We start from the raw sequence: 23,024 nt of genomic DNA, 5'->3' as shown, positions 1-23,024 counted from the left end.
CAACTGCCTCTGGGCCCCGCCCCCCGGCGCGCACCGCGCCGCCGCCGCCACCGCCCGCAGGCCCCATTGGGCCGCGTCCGCGCCGCTCAAGCGTAGGTCCCGCCTCCCCGCACAGCCCCGCCCCTCACCGCCCCAGAGCCCACGCAGGCGCTGGCCTGCTGGCGGCTGAGACGTGGCACCGGCTCGCGGCCGCATCCGCTTGAGGTTCCTGGAGCCGCCCGACCACCGGGCACGCAGCGGGAGGCACTGCCCTGCGGGAGGGAAAGAACTGGGAGGCTGGCAGGGAACGATGGAGAGATTAGCAAAGAGGATGGTATTGTTACCAAAGCAAATAGCGTTGGGGCACGCGCCTAAAGCAGTCCAAGGCCCCAAGTTCCGGCGCCCCACCAAGCGGGGAGAGAGGAGGAAGAAAGAAGGATACCTGATCCTAGGGGACAAACAAAGTCAGGGTGGAAAGAGGACATAAGCTTGTAAAAAAATTGGAAAGAATTGAGTGAGATGAGGGAAGAGAGGTACCAATCAGGTCTGGCCAGTCTTTCTGGTGACAGCGATTTAGTTCCCGACTTTAGCTCTAAGTCAGATTCTTGGCCTCGAAAGCCTTCCGCTCCCATTCCCACCCCCATCCACTGCCTCCATAACCCCCAGTTTTTTGCAGAGGGGGAGTGGGTCGAATGTTAAGGCTCAACTGTCCAACACTAGGCGCCTGGGCTTAAGAAACGCTGCTGGCCCATACTTCTGATGGCCCACGTCTCAGGCAGTAAGGAATTGCCTGGATTTGACAGCCTTCCACTGGACTCATGAACTATTAATCCTATGAATTAATGCACAAGTCCTGCCAAGAGAGACTTAATCAGAGAGAGATGATGTTTCTGAAAATTTATTACCTGAGCATTTGCTTTAAGATTTAAATGCTATTTTTAGTCAAATGTAGATGGTTATTATAACGCTATTAATGGCCCAAGACTAGAATCAAATAAAAACTTGCCTGACGTATAGAACATTGCATGGTCTTCTGATCCCAGATGTCTGGTCTTACCTCACACTACTGCTCTCTTCCTACTTCACCTTTCAGCCGTTTACACTCTAACAACCCTGAACAGGTAGTTTCCCAGCGGGTCCAACGTTCTCAAATCTTTTGCACATATTGGTTACTCTTTGGGGAATCCCCACCCCATCTCTGCTTAAATGCTACTTCTTGGGGAAAACCCTTTTTGTCTTCCCCCAGAGAGGCTGGAGGACAGTCATTAACCTCTCATTCTTTGAGCTGCCTCCTTTAAAGCAATATGCTTCAATATTTTATGATTTTTTAATATGTTTCCCTACAAAGCTAAGTTTCTTGAGAGTAGAACAAGTCTTTGCATACCCAACACCTGGTATAAACTCTAGCACAAAGTAAGGGATCAAAAATGTTTTTGAAGGAGTGAAAAAAGTCATATGTTCTTAGCAGAATTGACTTTCTATGGCTGGTTATCTGATCAAATGAGCAAAGGGCTTTCCAGCTTTTCTTAGAGGGAAAAAGATGCCCTTTTAGCATGTGTTCGGAAAAGATGAAAACGCTAATTGCAGCAACGTGGATGGTCCTATAGATTATCAAACTAAGTGAAGTCAGACAAAGACAAATATCACTTATATGTGGAATCTAAAAAAATGATACAAATGAGCTTATTTACAAAACAGAAATAGACTCACAGACATAGAAAACAGCCTATGGTTACCAAAGGGGAAATGGGGGGAGGGATAAATTAGGATTTGAGAATTAACATATACACACTACTATATATAAAATAGATAACCAACAGGACCTACTGTATGGCACAGGGAACTATATTCAATAACTTGTGATAACCTATAATAGAAAAGAATCTGAAAAAGAATATATATAGGGCTTCCCTGGTTGAAAGATGCTGTACACCTGAAACTAACACAACATTGTAAACCAACTATACGTCAATAAAAAGTTGTTTGTTTTCAAAAAAACAAGAGAGAAAGAAAAAGATGCCCTTTTATAAGTGTCCTGAAAGAAAGAAAGGAAAATGTCACATTTAACTAATGAAAGTACTCACCTGCAAGCCCTTTAATATTTCAGGCCCTTAAACAGGTTCCTAAATTACCCAGAGCAAAGTTAAAAACCAGTGAATTGTTTGTTACTAGACAACACATTTTTTAATTCAAGAGGCAAAAAAAAGTCTCTGTGTGTGTATGTGTTAGCCTCAGAACCCTCATCTAAGAGGTTCTGGTAGAACCTTGGTGATATTGCCAAGAAGTGAAGGTATGATTCCAAAGTTTGAACAATACTTTTGTGCATCACCAGAAAACTTGTTGATGGAACAAAGAAAATGTTAGTGGTATCACCAAAGTGCTCATGCTCAAACTATAATAACCTATGAACACTTACTTTCCTCTTCTGCTTTCTACTCCATCATGACCACCAATTTGTCTTGTCCACCTCCATTCTACAGCTATTTCGGAAGGTGCTCATGCACCAGTTTCAAGGAAGAAACTTTGAAGGTCAATATTTTCCCAGCCCAAGCTTGAACAACCTCACCAACCCACTGCAACAAAGAGCCTTTGTAAACATGTGCCAATCAAGACACTGATACGGAAGAACTTTGTCTGACCTCCATCTATACACAGCTTTGCTTTAGCTGGATCTTTGGGGATACGGGCTGGAGGAGAAGAAAATAAATGTCCTAAGAAGGAAAGGAGACATCTGGGTCTGATTCAAACATCCAAGGAAATGGAAAAGATTTTCTCTCCTGAACAAAAGTTCTGAACTAATAATAATAATAATGATGGTAACGGGGTGTAATTCATTGTCTTTTTATGTAAGTCCATTTCCCTGTTCATGGGATTAGTCCTGTTGAATATGATGGTTCTCAGCCTTCTCCTTGCCATGCAGCCTGAAGGCCATCAGGGATTCCATTGCCATTGCTAAAGAAACGAAGAATCATGATTGAAATAGCTTTATAAGGTTTTTAAATGCCCCCATATTTGTGATTTTTGTTATCACTTATCTGGATTACAATAAGTATTGATAGCAATAAAATTATTAAAAAGGCCTCGGTACAAACTTCCAGTTATAAAATAAATAAGTCCTGGGGATGTAATGTACAGGATGGTGACTATAATTAATGATACTGTATTGTATATTTGAAAGTTGCTAAGAGAGTAGATCTTAAAAGTTCTCCTCACTATGTGTGGTGATGGATGTTAACTAGACTTAGTGTGGTGATCATTTTGCAATATATACATCAATCATGCTGTACATCTGAAACTAATATAATGTTATATGTCAATTATCTCATTTTAATATACATACATTTTATCTCATATATCTCTCATAACATACATACATATCTCATTTTAATATACATACATACATACATCTCATTTTAATTATACATACATACACACATCTCATTTTAATTATACATACATTTTAAAAGCCCTGTGCAAGAATATGGGAAGCAGGGGCATATATATCCCACATCTATGGAGTTATATGGAGAAGTGTACTTCAGTGGACAGAGAAGATGTCAAAGGAAAAAGAAGTAGGTTGAGCCACGAAGGCCTTTGAGAAGGAAGCAATGAACAGGAGAAGGCACCAGTCAGGGCCTCAGAAAGGCCCCTTAAGTAAACCCCTTTGATTCCACCACTACCCCAGTTCATCCTAGACACTTTCACACCAGAGTGATTTTTCAAAAACACAGATCAGATCCTGTTTCTCCCTGCTTCCAATTCAGTGGGTATCCTTCACCTGAAGGATTAAGTCCAGACTCCTATGCACACACCCTTGGTAATTCAGATCTCACTCCTGTCGGTTTTATCAGCATCATCTCCCATCACTGTATTCAAGCATTTAACGGTCTAGCTATACTTTAACCTACTGGCAGTTCCCTAAAGAAGAATCCTATCTTAAACTTTGCATCTGTGTATTTGCCCTTTTTAAAAGGAAGCATTAAGAAGGGAATCAAATGTTAAATAGTTAGGGCTTGACTATAGAGGACTAGTCACTCACAAAATAGGATTATAAGGGAACCAGAAAGTTCCCTTGTGCAAAATTACCTCCACTCCTTCCCTATCACATTGCCTAAACTCCACCTGTACATATATATTTAAGGCAGAACACCTCTCCCTCCCTAAGGAGATCTACATTAAGTCATTATCATCTATTACACTTTAGAGTGTAACTATGAGATTATTTTCATTTGGATACCAGGTGTGAAAAAGTCACTGAGGAAATGCAAGCTTTGATGGGGATAAAATAAAGATAATTCTGAAATTAGAAGGAAGGCAGACCTGGACAGATTACCTTGGTTGATGACACTGGGCAAGAAAGGGACAATATAAGGGCATGTGGAACTAAGTATGGTAATGCCAGAGAAAGGAGGCCAAATTATGGAAGCAGGAATCAGAAATAAGTTGGTGCTGAAGGCAAACTTTACCCACTGTGATGGCTGATTGTATGGGTCAATTTGGCTGCACTGGAGTGCCCAGATATTTGGTCAAATATATTCCGGATGTTTCTGTGAGGATCCTTTCAGATGAGGTTAACATTTACATCAGTGGACTCAGTAAAGCACAATGAGCTCCATTACGTGGATGGGCCTCATCTAGTCAACTAAAAGTCTGAATAGAACAAAAGACTGACCTCCCCAGAGCTAGAAGGAATTCCCCAGCCAAACTGGACTTGGACTGCAACGTCAGCTCTTCCCTGTCTCCACCCTGACAGCCCATCCTGCAGATTTTGGACTTCGTAGCCTCCATGATTGCATGAGCCAATTCCTTAAAATGAATTTCTCTCTCCCTCTCTCCCCCCTACTAGTTCTGTTTCTCTAGAAAGCCTGACTAACACATCCATCGAAGGGTGATCTTATTGACTTCCTCAACGTGAATATATGTATTTATTTTAAATTTCTAGAGGATAGAGCTTTCAATGACAAATAATAGAAAGTTACTCAAACTAGCTGAAGAGGGGGATTTATTGGCTAATGTAATTGGAAAGGACAGAAATACAAACAGCTTCAGATACATCTATATCCAGGCACACAAAAAATGTTGTCAGAACTCTCTTTGATTCTCTCTCTGACCTCATGGACAGGGAAAAGACCCTAAAACAGCTCTGGAATCACATCTTTACAGCTCGCAGTCCAAGGGGAGAGAGGCTATTCCTCCATCCTCACTTTTTATATTTAGGCAAGGATTCTGATGGGTCTAGTGAGTCGTATGCCCCACTCTGGTGGCAAAGGTAGGACACGGTGATTGGACAGTTCCACCAGAGCCACATAGAGTCAGGAATAGGTAGAAGTTCTTCAAAGGAAGGGCTAAAAGAATGAAGGGACACCAAGAAAACACTAACAAAAGATGTTCACTCCTCAGGCTTGAGAACAAAGGGTGCTGACTCCAACTAGAATACATTCCCCAATACTCGCCTCCAGGGTGGCTCCAAATTTCCCCAGTAGGCAGAACCTGGGGCAGAGTTTTCCACCTCTGCTAGAAAGAAACTCATTCTACTGCCAAGAAATTCTCAACAAATTGGAAACCATGAGATTAACTGGTCCTATCTACTATTTCTATCCTGTAGGATGTGATCAGAGCCAAAATAGAGGTGGACCATTCAGGGAGCTGCCTAGAGTTGAAAGATGACTCCAAATGTAAGGAGACAGAAGAATACTGTTTTCTAGAGTTTCTTTCAAAAGTCGATTCTGCAGACTGCAAGCACCCTGTGGAATTATTATTGATAACTCTAATGTGGAGAAGCAGAGTATAAGGCTAGGGTTTCCCAAAGGGATGATGTAAATTCCCACTGGACTGGAGAGCAGCCAGCTTCGTATTCCTGCATGAAAAAAATGTACACACATGCACACAGATGTGTACAAATGTACACATTTGGCCCATGATCGTCTGGAGCAAGTAAAAGATGATCCACTAGGAAGCAGCACCTATGAAGACAAGGAATGCTTTTCCCTTTCCTGAGGTAGGAATACTCAGGAAAGGTATGAGGGTTCAATTCCCTAATGGCAATGTGCATAGGCTCTGCACCCAGAATGTCAGGGTCCATGTTCCTGGCTTTTCCACTTAATTTCTATGGCAATGGAATATGTACTTCTCCTCTCTTGTGCCTCATGGGGACAATAATAGTTACCCATCTCATAGGATTAAATGACTTCATAAATATAAGGTGCTGAGAACAGGGTCATAGTGAATGCTCAATGAAAGTCTATTTTTATATATTTTGCTCCTTATCATTCTGTATTAGGGCTTGGTGGGGCTCATGGCAGGCACCCCAAAATATGCCTCAATGTCATATTATTTTGAATTAAAGTTACTTAAGAAATGGCTGATACAAGAGGGACTCTGACCCTCCTGTCTCCCTGAAAGCAGGAAATAAATCTTCCATGTGACAGGTGCCCTCCCTGTACTGGGAGATAGGAAGACATCCTTATCACCAGAGATAGGGAATTCAGGCCAAAAGACTACCTAAACAAACCTTGTTATTTCCTTCCTAACTCACTACCCAAGTCCAAACTGTTTAAATTCCTTACTAATTAGCACCCAAACCTAAATTTCTTTGTTCTGTCAATTCCTCTCAAATTAATTTTGTCTAAAAATATAAAAGCTAATGCTTTGGCCACTTCTCAGGTCCCATTACTATGAGACCTCTGTGTGCAAGAATTAAAATTTGTTTCTTTTTCTCCTGTTAACCTATTTTGTGTCAATTTTATTGTTAGTCCAGTCACAAGAACTCAAAAGGGGTAGAGGGGGAAATTACCCACTCCTTGACAGGCTTCACCCTAATTTTGTTTAGTAAAAAACCCTCCAGGTGCTTTGGCCAATAATCTCAGTTTCAAATACATATTGAAATGTCCCATAGTGTTTTTTTGTTTGTTTTTTTAATTTCTATTGTTTAAGACAACCAGTTTTCGTTTTTGTTTTTTTAGTTTATTTATTTTGCCTGCGCTGGGTCTTCGTTGCGGCACGTGGGCTTCTCTAGTTGTGGCACGCGGGCTTAGTTGTGTTATGTGGAATCTTATTTCCCTGACAAAGGGTCGAACGCGGGCCCCCTGTGTTGGGAGCGTGGAGTCTTAACTACTGGCCCACCAGGGAAGTTCCAACAAGTGTTTTCAAGATACTTCGTGTAAAAACATTTTGCACATTTTGGGGGTTAATTTTTATTTTTTATTTTAGTGAAACACAACTAACAGTGAATGATTACTCTTTCTTTGGGGCTTTGTGGGAGGAAATTAAATATAACTTAAACATTCAAAATGTAAAACTATTACGTGATTAAACTACACCTAAATTAATCTTTGATTGAAAAAATGGCTCAATTAATTTAAAAATGTGAATTTGTAGGCTTCCCTGGTGGCGCAGTGGTTCAAAGTCCGCCTGCCGATGCAGGGTACACGGGTTCGTGCCCTGGTCCGGGAAGATCCCACATGCCGCGGAGCAGCTGGGCCCGTGAGCCATGGCCGCTGAGCCTGCGTGTCCGGAGCCTGTGCTCCGCAACCGGAGAGGCCACAACAGTGAGAGGCCTGCATACCGCAAAAGAAATGTGAATTTGTTATCGTTTTAAGATTGACATTTGACATTTGGCACTGTCTGCCACAAATAAAAAAGCAGTAAAATTATCTACCAAGTTCTCCATGATTTACCAGGCTCTTTGTTAGAAGGCAATCAGCTTCAAATGACAGAAGACCTGATGTAACAAGAACAACTTTTATCTCACATGATACTCTGAACACTGGTGGTTCCCAGGCTGGCTCAAAGGTCAATAGTGTCCTCAAAGATCCAGGCCCCTTTTTTTGTTTTCCTTCCTCTTTGCTACTCTTAGTGAACTGGTTTTCATGATCACAAGCTGACCGTCAGAGCCTTGGACATCAAGTCTTCATATTATGGTATACCAAGCAGGAAGGAAAGGAATGGATAGGAAAAGAGCCTTCTTTACATAAACTTTCTTCTCTCTCAATCAAGGAAGAAAACCTTTCCAGAGTTCACCAATAGACTTTCTCTTACAGCTCATAGGCAGAGTTGGGTCATATGTCCATATCTAGACTAATGACTGGAAAAGAAAAAAGGAGTTAAAATGTCTGAGTTAAACTAGTTATAATTTATCCCCTGGCACTGGGTGAGACCTACCTTCCATGAGCACACTGCAAGCAAATGATAATTGAGAGGGCCTCTCTCAGCAAGAAGCAGGGGTGTAAGCTGAGTAGGCAACCAAGAGTTTCTGCAGCATTCTCCTCACTACCCAATGCCTACCTCTGCACCATTTCCAGCTAAGCCCTTCCACCTTACACTCAAGTCCTACTCAGCTTCTTGCAGTTCCCAAATACATTCCACAGCTTCCAGATTCTGATTACACCGTTCTGTATGCCTAGAATGTTCTTCTCCACCTTTCCTCCTTGTTCTTCATGGCTGCTCCCTTTTGTAGAAAATCTTTCCAATAACTTGGCCTCTCTGTTCTGTGACTTCCTCTTCCAGTAACTAAATCCCCCACTCACCTCAGCCACTTATTTCGTGGCCAGACCCAAGACTTGTCATTAACTGCATCTCCTCCACAATCTCAATTTCCTGTAGCTTCAGCAAGTTAATGTGCCTACCTTACGCACTAATTCCCATAGTCTAACCTGAATTCATCTATAACGGCTCAGGAAACAAATTCTCCAACCGCAATGCCTGGTTCTGTGAACCAAAAGAAGAAAAATTAAAACTTCTCTTCCCAGCATTCACAACTGCTGGAGTTCTTTCTGCTTCCATCCCTATTTTAATCTCAGTACTTTTGGGGAACAGAATTCCAAAGATGCAATGTACCTATCTTTCCTTTCCTGATATTGTCTGTGAACTGTTGACTCTGAATTCCTATAGAAAAACAAGAGAGAAGGATAATTTGCTACTTGGGCTATCTGAAAAAGCTGTACACATATGGTAGAAAGATAACTGTCCAAATTTTTGGCATGGTACAGATTATAGATCTCTGAGTCAGGAGAAGCCAGTAGAAGGACCAAGCAGTTTCACATCTTTATTTTCAGACAGATTTTGTATCATAAGGTAAAGCCTGAGTATACTAAGGCAGTTTTTCTCAATTCAGCCTGCTCTGTCTTGTAATCAATGGAAATTTTGTCTACATTCTAGAACTTGGCTCTTCATCAGTTTTCAGCATTATGATTTTTCTTTTTTTTTTTTTTTGGTCTTTCAGCGGGAAGTTATGTGATACTACATTTGGGGCTACTAGGCAGATACCATTTTAAAACTAAAAATTGTTTAGTGTTTTTTTTTAACAAGGTAAAAATTCAGTAAACATAGTTTCAAACATCTCATAAAAAGCTAAGCCATTTTAGAATATCTTAAAAAGATTCTCCCTATTTACTTCTGTATTAAAAAAGTAAATAAATTAGATTGGGGGGGATGTATTTTAAACTGCTTCACACATTATGCAAAGAAGGAACCATGAGAAATGAAGAACAAAAATAAAAATATCCCTGGATAAAATCCACGTGTACAGAAGATGATTCAGGATGTTATAAATAACTCATATGAGGTAAAGCAAACATGCAATATTTATATATCATTCTCTGAAGAAAGGGTATATTTTATTAATCCTCAAGTTCCTTAGCAGATTAATAATAAAAGCTTAGTATATATATCAACAAGTCCAACTGCTGGGCCCAAAGAAAACTCAAATTAATTTAAGGTGAGTTTGCTTCTTTTTCATCTGATTCATCATCCATAACCTAAAACAAAAGAACAAAGAGAATTGAAGAATTAAGGATTAGAAATTGCTATTTTCCTGATTTTAATATTACTTGCTTACCTGAAATACTCTAATCTATAACAATGCGTGTCAATTCAATAAGAATAAATCTACCAACAGCCCCCAAAGCACAAGGTTTGCATCATAACCTGATATTCTAAAAACACAAAAGCAAATTGAATATTAGCAAATTAATTAAAACATTGGTCTCTTTTCCTTGTCCCAAAGGAGGCTTCCAATAGCAGAGTCTCAGCTGGACAGAGAAGACTATAATGATAACTGGTATTTCCTAGCTGTATGACTAATATATATAACTGACATTCTTGCTGTTTTTTCCAAAAGGACCTTATTTCCTTAAATATATTCTAGGGAGCTATACCAAATTGTTACTGTAAAAATATATATTAGAAAAACGAATCACTAAAAAAGGTAAAGAAACAAAATATCATACTAGCAACTAATTATTTTGGTCTTACTGACATAAACATTCATTTTAAACCTTAGAAGAATGTGAAGATTTTCATTTCAAGTAAGTTAAGAAAGATACTAATGAATACTTGAAGGAAAAAAAGAACAGATTAGTATCTTTTCATGAGTTAATATATTACTCAGATACTAAAAACCAACTCCTTTGGAAAGAAAAAGAGTTATATAAGACTATTTTTTCTCTTCACCATATCTACTATAATTATATGCCAATTCAGGTTTATAATCCAACTGCCAATTCATCACCCCACCCTGGACAAGTGAATAAAAACCTTCCTTTGTCAATCGACCAAAGTGTTAACTACTGTAATTTTTAAAAAAGGGATGTAGAGGGGCTTCCCTGGTGGCACAGTGGTTAAGAATCCGCCTGCCAATGCAGGGGACATGGGTTCGAGCCCTGGTCTGGGAAGATCCCACATGCCGTGGAGCAGCTAAGCCCGTGCACCACAACGACTGAGCCTGCACTCCAGAGCCCATGCTCTGCAGCAAGAGAAGCCACCGCAATGAGAAGCCCACACACCACAACGAAGAGAAGCCCCGCTCACCGCAACTAGAGAAAGCCTGTGCACAGCAACAAAGACCCAATGCAGCCAAAACTAAATAAATTTATTTTAAAAAAGGCATATAGAGGATAATGGAACAAAAATTAATTTTAAAAAATCCAGATGAATCTGGCTCTGATCTGAAACAATCAATGGAAAAACAATTCCCTCATAGTTTCTTTTGGGTTGAGTAAAAAATGGATATTTACTTCCAAGGAATTGATATTTTTATATCTAATCTCAGCAGCACCCAATCCAAAAAATTTTGTCAATCAACTTCTATTTTAGGCAAAAATATTACTTGGAATGTTTCTAAATATTTAATACAAACTATGTAAACAACATTTACAATACACAAGGCTAAGTGTTGAAGAACACAAAGACCTAGATGTGATTACAAACCTCTCAAGGAAATTAACCCTGAACAGAAAACTGAAACAGAAACACAGAAGCTTTGCACAGAAGTACAGCTTAATTCCAAGTGAAGGACTGATAAGAATTTCAGAGAGGAGACGGCATGTATTGTACCAAAAGGACAGGTTTAAATACTACCCAGAGATGAGTGAGTCTTACAGGAGCTGAGAGGAGATGATGCCCTCTCCTTAAAGGCACAGAATCACCTGAAGAGTTTTTTCAAATTTCTAATTTCCACACGCTCTTTCCTTACTTGATAATCTCTCTCCATAAGGCCATGCCTCTTGTTTGAGAATTACTGCAGTGATCGTCACTATCACTGCTGAGAAAGTACTGTACTATATTCCTTAGATATCTTGGGGCAGAAAAAATGTTGACATCAGTCTATAGATAAAGCTCTAATACTCTACTCAATAGTCTGTTTTACTGTACAACAAAGTATGATTTCTTGATGAGTTTCCTGCCTGCACATTTAAGAACAAGAAGTGTTTAAATACGAAGTAGTGGAGCTCTTCCACTAAAGACTTCTCAACCTCATCTATAAAATTTCATCATGTTTTGAATCCCCTTTTCATAACTTTTCTAGAGCAGCAGTATGCCCTCTGAGTCTCAGTTTCCCATGTACAAAATGGAAATGACTTACTTAATACACTGTGTCGTTAGAAGATAAATGAGGTAATACTTGTAAAAACGCTGGGCACATAGTAGGTAATTCATAATACTAAAGTTAATTCTTAAATAAGGAGCCTGCAAGTCTGATAAAATGGTAACACAACGATATAACCCTGGAAGAAAATGTCAGGTCATGAATTTCTTTTCTTTCCAAAAAATTCATTTTAATATTAAATCTGAACTGTCATACAATATTGGCATACCTGTTCTACACCTTCTACTTCTGGAATATAAAACTGCAGCATGTTCTGAATTCCATTTTTCAGAGTAATGATTGAACTGGGGCAGCTGGTACAAGAACCTTGGAGTTTCAGCTGTACAATGCCATCTTCAAAGCCTTTATAGATTACATCTCCTCCATCTTCCTGCACAGTTGGCCTGCAGCCATAGAATATTTGTGATATATTTAAAATAATAGAAGTTTTTGTCAAAAAAATTTAATAAAACTCAGAGCTTAGATTTTATATTAATAAATGCACAGAGCTTTTATAATCAAGAACAGTAACTGCAGCTAGTCTCATTTGTAATTTTTTTAAACTTTCAGAAAAAATGCCAAAATTCATTCATATAAATACTTTATCTGCTTATTACATTTTAATCTTGCTTATTAATAATCTTTCTTAAGCATTTAAGATTTCAAATTTCCTAAAAATTATACTGATTACCTAAGATATACTCATTCACTTCTTTTAAGCGAACAGAGTGAGACTGATATGTGCTGGCTTTTTTTTTTTTAGTTAAACTTTGCATTGAAATATAAATACAGAAAAATGCATAAATCATGTATGATCAGTTCAGTGAATTTTCACAAAGTGAACATACATTTATTCTAGACCAAGAAACAGACACTACAACCCCAGAAGTCACCCTGTTCTTCCTTCTAATCACTCCTCCCAACCAATGGTAACCATTATCCTCCCTGCTATCACCCCTGATTAATTCTGCCTATTTTTTAACTTTATAATTTATAAATATAAATTCCGTTTAGAAAACACAAAGTATTAACTCTTTTTTAATCTGGCTTGTTTTGCTCTTTGTGAGATTCATCTACATTGTGGCATATAGTAATAGTTCATTCAATCTCACTGCTGCACAGTATTCCATTAAGTGAATATGCCAGAATTTATCCATTCTATTGTTGATGGACATTTGGGTTAACAGCAGTTTTTTGCTTTTACAAATAGTGTAGCTGTGGAGATTCTTGCAAATGTCCTTTGGTATACATATATATTACAGCTGGGAATGTACCTGAGAGTAGAACTGCTCATCAAGAATATGCATATGTTCAGATTTAGTAGATACTGCCAAATAGTTTCCCAAAGTTATATAAACTTATATTCCCACCAGCAGTACATGAGAATTTCTGTTGCTCCACACATCCTTACCACCAATTGGTGCTGTCAATCTTAATAATTTTAACCATTCCAGTGGATCTGCAGTGGTATTTCATTGTAGTTTTAATTTGAATATTCATAATGACTAATGAGGATGAGCACTTTTTCATGTTTAGTGGTCATTTGGTTATTGTCTTTTGTGAATTACTACTCCAGTGTTTTTGTGAAGAGACTGCTCCCGTCTCTATTTGTTTGTCTTTTTCTTAACAACTTGTAAGAGATTTTAAATATATTCTGCCATATATATAAATATCTTCTAATCTGTGCTTTGCTTCTTCACTGTAAATGATGCCTTTTGATGAAGAAGTCACAATTTTACTATAGTCCAATTTATGTCTTTCCCTTAGTTTGTCTTGTCTTGTCAAAAAAAATTTGCCTACCCAAAGGTCATGCAGATATTCTATTTTGAATTTCCTTTGTGATTTCTTTGCTGACCATGGGTCTTTTTGAAGACCATTTAGTTTTCAAATACATAGAGATTCTGTAGATACCTTTTTGGAAATTGACATCTAGCTTAATCGCACTGTAGAAAACAATATTCTCAATGACTTCAATCCTTAAAATTTGTTCGGCGTTAAGATTCAGAATACAGCCTATTTTAGTAAATCTTCCATGTACACTTGAATAAAATAAATATTTTGTTCTTGTTGGGTGCAATGTCCTATGTGTGTCAATTTAGTCAACTTTGTTAATCATGTGTATAACTCATATTTTATGAGAGTCATTTTATATGTTTGCTCTATTTGTTATTGAGAGAGATGTGCTGGCCTCCCATTATAATTGTGGATTATCTAATTCTCCTTTTAGTTCTCTCAAATAGTCTTCATTTATTTTGAAACTGTTATTAGATGCATACAAGTTTAAAATTGGTATATATTCCTCATAGAAATTACCCTTTTATTATTATGAAAGATTTCTCTTTATTGCTAGTAATGTCTTTAGCTATAAAGTATATTTTGTCTGATATCTGTATAACTACATCAGCTTTCTCTTATTCATTTTTTGCATGCTATATATTTCTCTATCTTTTTACTTTCAACCTTTCTGTGTCCTTATATTTAAGGTGTATACCTCTTACAAGCAGCATGTAGGTTTTTTTAAATAGCCAATCTGACAATCTTATTTTGTTCATCAACCCATGTACATTAAAATATAACTACTCATATGTTTGGGTTTACAGTACCATCTTATTATTTATCATTTTGCATTACTTTGGATTAAACAAGTATTTTTTTTTATATTTATTTATTTGGTTGTGCTGGGTCTTAGTTGTGGCAGGTAGGCTCCTTAGTTGCAGCTCGCAGGCTCCTTAGTTGTGGCAGGCGGGCTCCTTAGATGTGGCTCGCCAGCTCCTTATTTGCAGCTTGCTGGCTCCTTAGTTGTGGCACATGAACTTTTAGTTGCGGCATGAGAACTCTTAGTTGCGGCACGCATGTGGGATCTAGTTCCCTGACCAGGGATCAAACCCAGGCCTCCTGATTTCGAAATGTGGAGTCTTAACCACTGTGCCACCAGGGAAGTCCCCGTATTGTTTTTTATTATTCCATTTTCCCCCTCTATTGGCTTGGTTATACACAGTCTTTTACTGTTGACTTAGTGTTTATTACACAAGATGCCTATTTGATTTCTTAAACTCTAATATAAATTAGTACTTTTATCAATTCCCAGATAATGCCAAGAATGAAGAATACTTATTCTTTTTTTAAATTATTTTTTTTAAAAGATTTTTTGATGTAGACCATTTTTAAAGTCTTTATTGAATTTGTTACATTATTGCTTCTGCGGCATGAGAACTCTTAGTTGCGGCACGCATGTGGGATCTAGTTCCCTGACCAGGGATCAAACCCAGGCCTCCTGATTTGGAAGTGTGGAGTCTTAACCACTGTGCCACCAGGGAAGTCCCCGTATTGTTTTTTATTATTCCATTTTCCCCCTCTATTGGCTTGGTTATACACAGTCTTTTACTGTTGACTTAGTGTTTATTACACAAGATGCCTATTTGATTTCTTAAACTCTAATATAAATTAGTACTTTTATCAATTCCCAGATAATGCCAAGAATGAAGAATACTAACTCTTTTTTTAATTATTTTTTTAAAAGATTTTTTGATGTAGACCATTTTTAAAGTCTTTATTGAATTTGTTACATTATTGCTTCTGTTTTATGTTTTGGTTTTTTGGCCCTGAGGCATGTGCGATCTTAGCTTACTGACCAGGGATCGAACCCACACCCCCTGCATTGGAAGGCGAAGTCTTAACCACTGGACCGCCAGGGAAGTCCCAAAGAACACTTACTCTTATACTTATCACCACCTTTTATATCTTTGTCATGCTTTTTTTTTTTTAGTAGGTTAACCCTTCTTTTAAAAAATTTATTTGGCTGCGCCAGGTCTTAGTTGTGGCACACAGGATTTTTGTTGTGGCATGCGGACTCCTTAGTTGCAGCATGCATGTGGGATCTAGTTCCCTGACCAGGGATCGAACCTCAGGCCCCCTGCATTGGGAGCTTGGAGTCCTACCCACTGGACCACCAGGGAAGTCCCCTTTGTCATGCATTTTAATTCCAGACATATTAAAAACCCTATAGGACACTGTGAGACCCTTTTTGCCATATATTCTACATCTCTCATACTTTTTTGCTGTATTTTCCATTCTCTTTTCTGTGCTTCAGCTGGATATTTTCTGTTGACTTATATTCCAGTACACTAATCTTCTCTCCAACAGTATCCAATGTGATGTTCAACTAACCTAATGAGTTCTTAAGTTTAGCTATTATACATTTTAGTTCCAGAATTACTTTTTCTTTTTTTATAGATTCCAGTTTTCTGATGAAATTCTTCATCTCACTTTCTATTTTCTCAAACATTTTATTCACAGTTATTTTAAAGATCATGTCTGATAACTCTCACATCTAGGTTATCTATGGATTTGTTTTATTTTCTCTTGGTCCAGTTTCCAAATTCCATGCCTAGTAATTTTTGGACAATGAATGATGAACAATGTACATGAAAAACTGAAGTGACTCAGGATTATATTACATCAGAAAGGATTCACCCTATCTTTTGGCAGTAGCTCAACCTGCTGTGGAATTAGGTTCACTCAATACTGGACTACAGTTTTGTAAGGCTTGGTCTACCTCTGGTTTGTCCACTTTCAAGGGGACAGTCCTCTAGAGAGTCCGATTAAAAGCCTGGGTGTTCCTTGAGGCCCCACACTCCTTGACAGATCCTAAACTCCAATTTTTGTCACCACCCCCAGCACCATAAAACTGCCAAAACTCTGCTCAGCTTTTCAACTCCTTTTTGTTTGACTTCTTAGTCTCTTCCCCTCCATAGCTAAGAACAAGTAAGTGCCATGTGGGGAGAACTTCTGAGTATTAAGGCTTATTTTTTTCTTTTCTCTGGGATCTTGCCCTTTAAAGTCAAAGCTTCATTGGAAACCCAGAATTTTAATTTTTGTCTTCCCATCTCTACAAATTTGCTGAAGGCAACATAGTTTCTCTGATTCTTAGCGACTGCCCTTTGCCCAGCTTCTTATATTCTAACCCCACATCAAGAATCAGTGAATGCCCCAAGGGAAGTTTCAATGTGCTTCCCTTCTCTACAGGACCTTATTTGCTTTGGCAGCTATCTAATACTGTCCAACAACACACAAAAAATTTTTTTTGTATTTTATCTAGCTTTTTTGGGAATTGTCAGCAGGACTATTGGTCTGCTACAAGCAAAAGTGGAACCCTATGGTTCTCTACTCATTTAAATTTATTCTTTTGGGGCAGCAGCCTAAAAGGAGGTGCTCCTCTCTTCACAATTCTCCCAAACACTGTTAAGCCATTTTTTTCTTACTAAGAAATTTGGTATTTTAACAATATCAAACCCAAATGGTGACCACGAAAGATAAATTATTATGTTTAGACAGAGTGTTATAAATTGTGAGTGAATATAGAGAATGTACAGGCTTTAAATTCAATTGTCATGGTTACCTATTTTGGTTTACATTAACTTATACTTATTTTGTTAACTCTACTACAACCTCAGAGACAAACCAAAAGTACACTGCTACAATGAAAATTGGCTCTGTAGTATTGATATATCTGATCTCAGGTAGATAGATGAGCACATACCGTATTCTAGTATCTAACAATTCCTTAATCATTGCCACAACTTCATCATCATCTTCAGATCCTAGAAACAATTATGAATAAAACATATCAACAGTAGAAATTTTATATCCATGCGAGTACAAACATTAAAACAGAGTGATTTTAACTTAGGGGAAATGTAAAGGCCATTCATTTGATTATCTGAAGAAAAATTAAGGAGCACTGATCAACATTTGGTGATAAATGTGAATACTGAATAATTTGATCTACTAATTATGTTAGGATTTGAATTTTTGGGCCAATATATTTGTAAACTTTCATCCTTCTCAAGAATTGAAAAGTAGCAGAGAAAAGATATTGTCTGAATTTTGATGAAAACTTTGAGACAAAACAGCACACCTGCTTTGTAAGTTAAGTTATATTTTCAATTTCTCAATTTAGTGGTTTTCAAAATAACAATCATACTAAATACAGATGTAAGCCTTATGGAAACTCTAAAATGTTTTACATATCTGAGCAAAAACTTGGTTTTTTCATTTTGTTTCATTTTTGTTTTATTTCACTTTGTAAGGTCATATACCAATCTTCACATATGCCTATTTTTATGGGTTTTATATTTTTTTGAGAAATTTCTTTACCATTGGGAAAATTAAAATGCAGCTAATTCAAATTACACTGTGACAAACACTAGAGTTCTGGCAACAATATAAGTATCAACATATTAATATTAAATTATATCAACTTTGAATTTTTTAATAAAAGAAATAAAATATAATAAAGTTAAAATTCTCTTACATCAGCAAACCTACATTCCATTCCACACCATCACTTCCACAGGCAACCACTATCATGACCTTAGTGTATATCCTTCGAGTACATGTTAACATTTACAAGTCTATATTTATACACACTATACACACTGTTCTATACCTTGTTTTATTTCTATTTAATATACTAAAAGGTTTTTCCATATCAGCATATAAAGATATGCCTCAATTTAAAACTTAGGTGCATAGGGCTTCCCTGGTGGTGCAGTGGTTGAGAGTCCGCCTGCAGGGGACATGGGTTCGTGCCCCAGTCCGGGAAGATCCCACATGCCGCAGAGCGACTAGGCCCGTGAGCCATGGCCGCTGAGCCTGCGCGTCTGGAGCCTGTGCTCTGCAACAGGAGAGGCCACAACAGTGAGAGGCCCACGTACCGCAAAAAAAAAAAAAAAAATAGGTGCATGGTAATTTTTGTATGGCTTTGTCTTCATCTGGCTAGTTTTTGTATTATTTCAGTTGTTTGTAGTTTGCTATTTCTAACAATCCTGCAGTATACATGCTTACGTAAAGTATATATCGGTGTATTTTTGCATATATATCTAAGAGATAAATTCCTAGTTCTGCTGGACTTCCTTAGTGGCACAAAGAATCTGCCTGTCGATGCAGGGGACATGGGTTCGAGCCCTGGTCTGGTAAGATCCCACATGCCATGGAGCAACTAAGCCCGTGGGCCACAACTACTGAGCCTGTGCTCTACAGCCTGCAAGCAACAACTACTAAGCCCGCACACCTAGAGCCTAGAGCCTAGAATCCACTGCAGTGAGAAGCCCACACATCACACATCACAACGAAGAGTAGCCCCCACTCACCGCAACAAAGACCTAATGCAGCCAAAAATAAAATGTAAATAAATAAATAAATTTATAAAAAAAAAAAAGAAAGCACTCTTTATATAAAAAACAATTCCTAGTGCTGGGTCAACAGGCTTGTGTATTTTTAAGTTTTGGTAGATGTCAAATGGCTCTCAAAACATTATATCAATTTTACATACATGTCCATCAAGAACACATACAATTTAAAATTTGTATTATTATTTAAAATTTGCATAAATGGTATATATGTAAGAACATATAAATAAACTCTTCAGTTTTCCTTTATCACTTAGTATTTTTTATATCTTTCCACACTGATATCTCCTAATCAAGTTCACTCCTTTTAACCGCTAACATACTTTAAAAATATTTCAATGAACATGCTTCCACATGTTGCCTTGTGTACATTTATCACTCATTTAGAATATATATTATCTAGAAGTGAAACTGATTCATTTAAAGGTGATTATACAAATGTTTGTGTGTGTGTAGATATATGTATACATACGCACACACACACACACACACACACACACAAAACAGTATCTGTACATGGAGAAAGGAAAAATTTCATCAACAACAAATATAATAATCACAGCTAGTATTTGAGATCCATGTGACGTTACTCTTCCAAGTGCTTTACATACAATAAGTTATTAAAACAATGTACACAAAACAGAAACCACAAAGGATAAGATGAAAATATGCGACTCCATTAAAAAGAAAAACTTCTGTGCTTGCTTCAGCAGCACAAATACTAAAACTGAAATGATACAGAGAAGATTAGCATGGTCCCTTTGCAAAGATGATACACAAATTTGTGAAACGTTCCATATTTTAAAATAAGAAAAAATTTCTTTCTTGTTTTCTTACATGGGACTTTTGTTTGTTTTTATTTTTGGCTGTGTTGGGTCTTCGTTGCTGTGAGCAGGCTTTCTCTAGTTGCAGTGAGCGGGGGCTATTCTTCGTTGCAGTGCGCAGGCTTCTCATTGTTGTGGTTTCTCTTGCTGTGGAGCACAGGTTCTAGGCACATGGGCTTCAGTAGTTGTTGCACGCGGGCTCTAGAGTGGAGGCTCAGTACTTGTGGCGCACAGGCTTAGTTGCTCCATGGCATGTGGGATCTTCCCAGGCCAGGGATCAAACCCATGTCCCCTGCCTTGGCAGGCGGATTCTTAACCACTGCGTCACCAGGTAAGCCCAAGAAAAAATTTCTGAATGACAAAAGACAACCTAAATATAGTGAAAATATAAGGCATGGTTAGGGAGAAGTTATTTGCTATGAATATGCTTAATTTATATATAGTATATTCAGGATTTATACTCAGAATATTTTTTAAAAACTTGCTAGGGCTTCCATGGTGGCGCAGTGGTTAAGAATCCGCCTGCCAATGAGGGGGACGCGGGTTCAAGCCCTGGTCCGGGAAGATCCCACATGCCGCGGAGCAGCTAAGCCCGTGCGCCACAACTACTGAGCCTGTGCTCTAGAGCCTGTGAGACACAACTACTGAGCCCGCGTGCCACAGCTTCTGAAGGCCACGCGCCTAGAGCCCATGCTCTGTAACGAGAAGCCACCGCAGTGAGAAGCCCGTGCACCGCAACAAAGAGTGGCCCCTGCTCACCGCAACTAGAGAAAGCCCGCGCACAGCAATGAAGACCCAACACAGCCAAATATAAACAAATAAATAAATAAATTTATAAAAAAAAAACAACTTGCTAAAGCCAATACAAAAAAGACACATAATTCACTTTTTTAAAAAATCAGCAAAGTTTATGAACAGGAAATTTACTGAAAAGGAAAATATTGGCCAGTCATATGAATATTGGCCATATGTTTGTATATATGAAAACCTTCAGGCTCAATATTAATCAAGGAAATGCAATTAAAACAAGACACGATTTTACCCCTAACATATTGGTTAAAAAAAAAAAGTAAACACAAAGTGATGATGAAGATATAAGAAAGTTGAAATCCTTATACACTGCTAATTTGCATGTAAATTAGAACAATTTACGATACAGCAATTCTGCTTTTAGGAATATACTCTAAAAGTACCCTAAAGCAGGTTTCCACAAATGCACAAAGAGACTTGTACAAGAACACCCAATGCAGCAATGTTTGTAACAGAAATTAGCACAATTTACTTGGATATAAGTAAAGGAAAAAATTAATTAACTGTAATTTATTCATATAATGGGATACTATCCAGCACTTAAAATAAATAAATGGGTGTATTTCAAAATATGTGAAAAAAGGAAAGTTGCATATAACACAAGTTATTTAAAGTTTAAGAACAAAAACCAATACTATAAATTCCCTGCAGAGACTTACATGTGTAGTAAAAGTTTAAAAACAAACTAAATTTACATACATTTCTGTAATAGAAAGGGAAAAGGGATGGGAGTTCTGGGTCTTTGGCTATGTCTTTAATATTTTATTTAGAAATGAGTCTAAAGCAATTAAGGTAGAGAGTTAACCTTTGTTAAATCTGAGAAGGGGACAAATTGGTGAGCATTATAATATTATTTTCTATATGCCTGAAAATTTTTATAATTCAAAATTTTAGTTTTGTATAATATATTCAATTTATACACAAGCTTTATAAAATGATGGATGAAACTACTACACATGAAATTTTGTCCCCTCTGGGATTGATTCCAGAGCTAAATATAGTATAATGATAAAAATCTGTAATCCCATGACTTCTGAAATCAAGACAAATGTGAAGAAAACAGAACAGTTTAAAAACAAAAGATAAATACTAATTACCCAACACATTACCTGCTTCTCCTGAAGGTGTTTCCTCAGTAACTAAAGGTAAGCCAGATGCAAAGAAATCCATAATTGTAGCATAGATATCTGGCTTCAGTAAATTCCAGTCTAACTCTTCATTTTCCTGTAAATATTTGAAGGAAAATGTTACATTTTCAACCAAGGGCAAAGACAAACACAAAACAATACCTTTAAGAATCTTTCCCTACATATATTCTATAGCACTCATTTCTGGAAAATATATGTCAGTTACTGTTCCTAAAGGAGCTGGCTTATAATGACTTTCAGAAGATACAATCTTAGAACAGCCCCCAATTCATTCATCATCAAATAAGTGTGCTGTATGTACATGCCCTATAGAGGGGATACCAAAATGACTAAAAGATGTTTTTTCATGAGGTGAAGAGAGTTAAAATACTGAATGGATTCTGTGTTTAAAGAGGGTAATAAAGAGACTTCCCATTCTTTTAATAAAATAGGATATAACTGCTTGATGAATTATCAATTAACACAGGATATTCCACGACTATTTATAGTCGTGGAATATATTTATTCCACGACTATTTATTCCACGACTTTTAATAAAATAGGATATAACTGCCTGTGAATTATCAATTATCAATTAACACAGGATATTCCACGACTATTCAAAAAAATTCAACTTACGTATATTACTTAATAGTATTGAAGAAACCCAACGACATAACTGTTGAACCATAAGTATAACGTGTCTTATCTACGGCTATTGTACTAGAGGACTTGCGGACTGTCAACTAGACTGGTATCCGTAAGAAAGAATCCATAACTATTTCACTTCTATATCTGGCCAACTAGTTGATTCCATTAAAAAAAAAGAGACTGATAGTACCCAAATAGTACTAACATCTAAAATGAGAAAGGCAGAATGTTTTGTTTTAATTTTTTAAAGGAGAGCTCTTTAGGCGAAAAACTATTAGAGGCAGTCTAGATTCTCAGGAGGCTGTTAGCTAGGGTCTAGGCTTAAATACTATTAAAAAGTGAGTCTTCGTATACAAATGGGTCTATTTTTGTCATGGATTAAGAACCAATTTAGAGACAGTACACAGAAGGTAAAACAGGCACTACTACGAATACAAAAACAAAATTAGTGAGACGTCTTAGTGATGGGTAATGAGTACTATTTCTAGGTAACATTTTAATAAATCATTTGGAAGATGGATCAGAAGGCTACCTTAGAGCTTTAGTAAGTAGTGGGCTCTACTGAATAGGGAAATATTGG

The 23,024-nt window shown here is 37.5% G+C and overlaps 1 protein-coding gene and 1 non-coding gene across 5 annotated transcripts in view; one reads left to right on the top strand and one right to left on the bottom strand.

Annotated features, from left to right (window-relative positions):
- Window positions 1-9,009: 9,009 nt before the first annotated feature.
- The window catches only part of NFU1 (NFU1 iron-sulfur cluster scaffold), a 29,101-nt gene continuing 15,086 nt past the window's right edge, over window positions 9,010-23,024 (bottom strand). For all 4 annotated transcript variants that reach the window (XM_024738191.1, XM_024738188.1, XM_024738189.1 and 1 more), the window contains 4 exons: window positions 21,776-21,890; window positions 17,382-17,442; window positions 12,072-12,246; window positions 9,010-9,734 (listed from right to left, as the gene is read on the bottom strand). In XM_024738191.1, the coding sequence (XP_024593959.1) occupies window positions 9,690-9,734; window positions 12,072-12,246; window positions 17,382-17,442; window positions 21,776-21,890 (396 nt within the window). In that variant the 3' untranslated portion in view covers window positions 9,010-9,689. The remainder of the gene's footprint in view (window positions 9,735-12,071; window positions 12,247-17,381; window positions 17,443-21,775; window positions 21,891-23,024) is intronic.
- Window positions 19,730-19,836, top strand: LOC112395131 (U6 spliceosomal RNA). The gene has a single exon (XR_003002303.1). It is a non-coding gene; the product is annotated as a U6 spliceosomal RNA (small nuclear RNA).

Source organism: Neophocaena asiaeorientalis, unplaced genomic scaffold, assembly GCF_003031525.2.
Source record: "Neophocaena asiaeorientalis asiaeorientalis breed wild unplaced genomic scaffold, Neophocaena_asiaeorientalis_V1.1 scaffold756, whole genome shotgun sequence".
Taxonomy (NCBI): Eukaryota; Metazoa; Chordata; class Mammalia; order Artiodactyla; family Phocoenidae; genus Neophocaena; species Neophocaena asiaeorientalis.
This window is presented reverse-complemented; position numbering and strand designations above follow the sequence as displayed.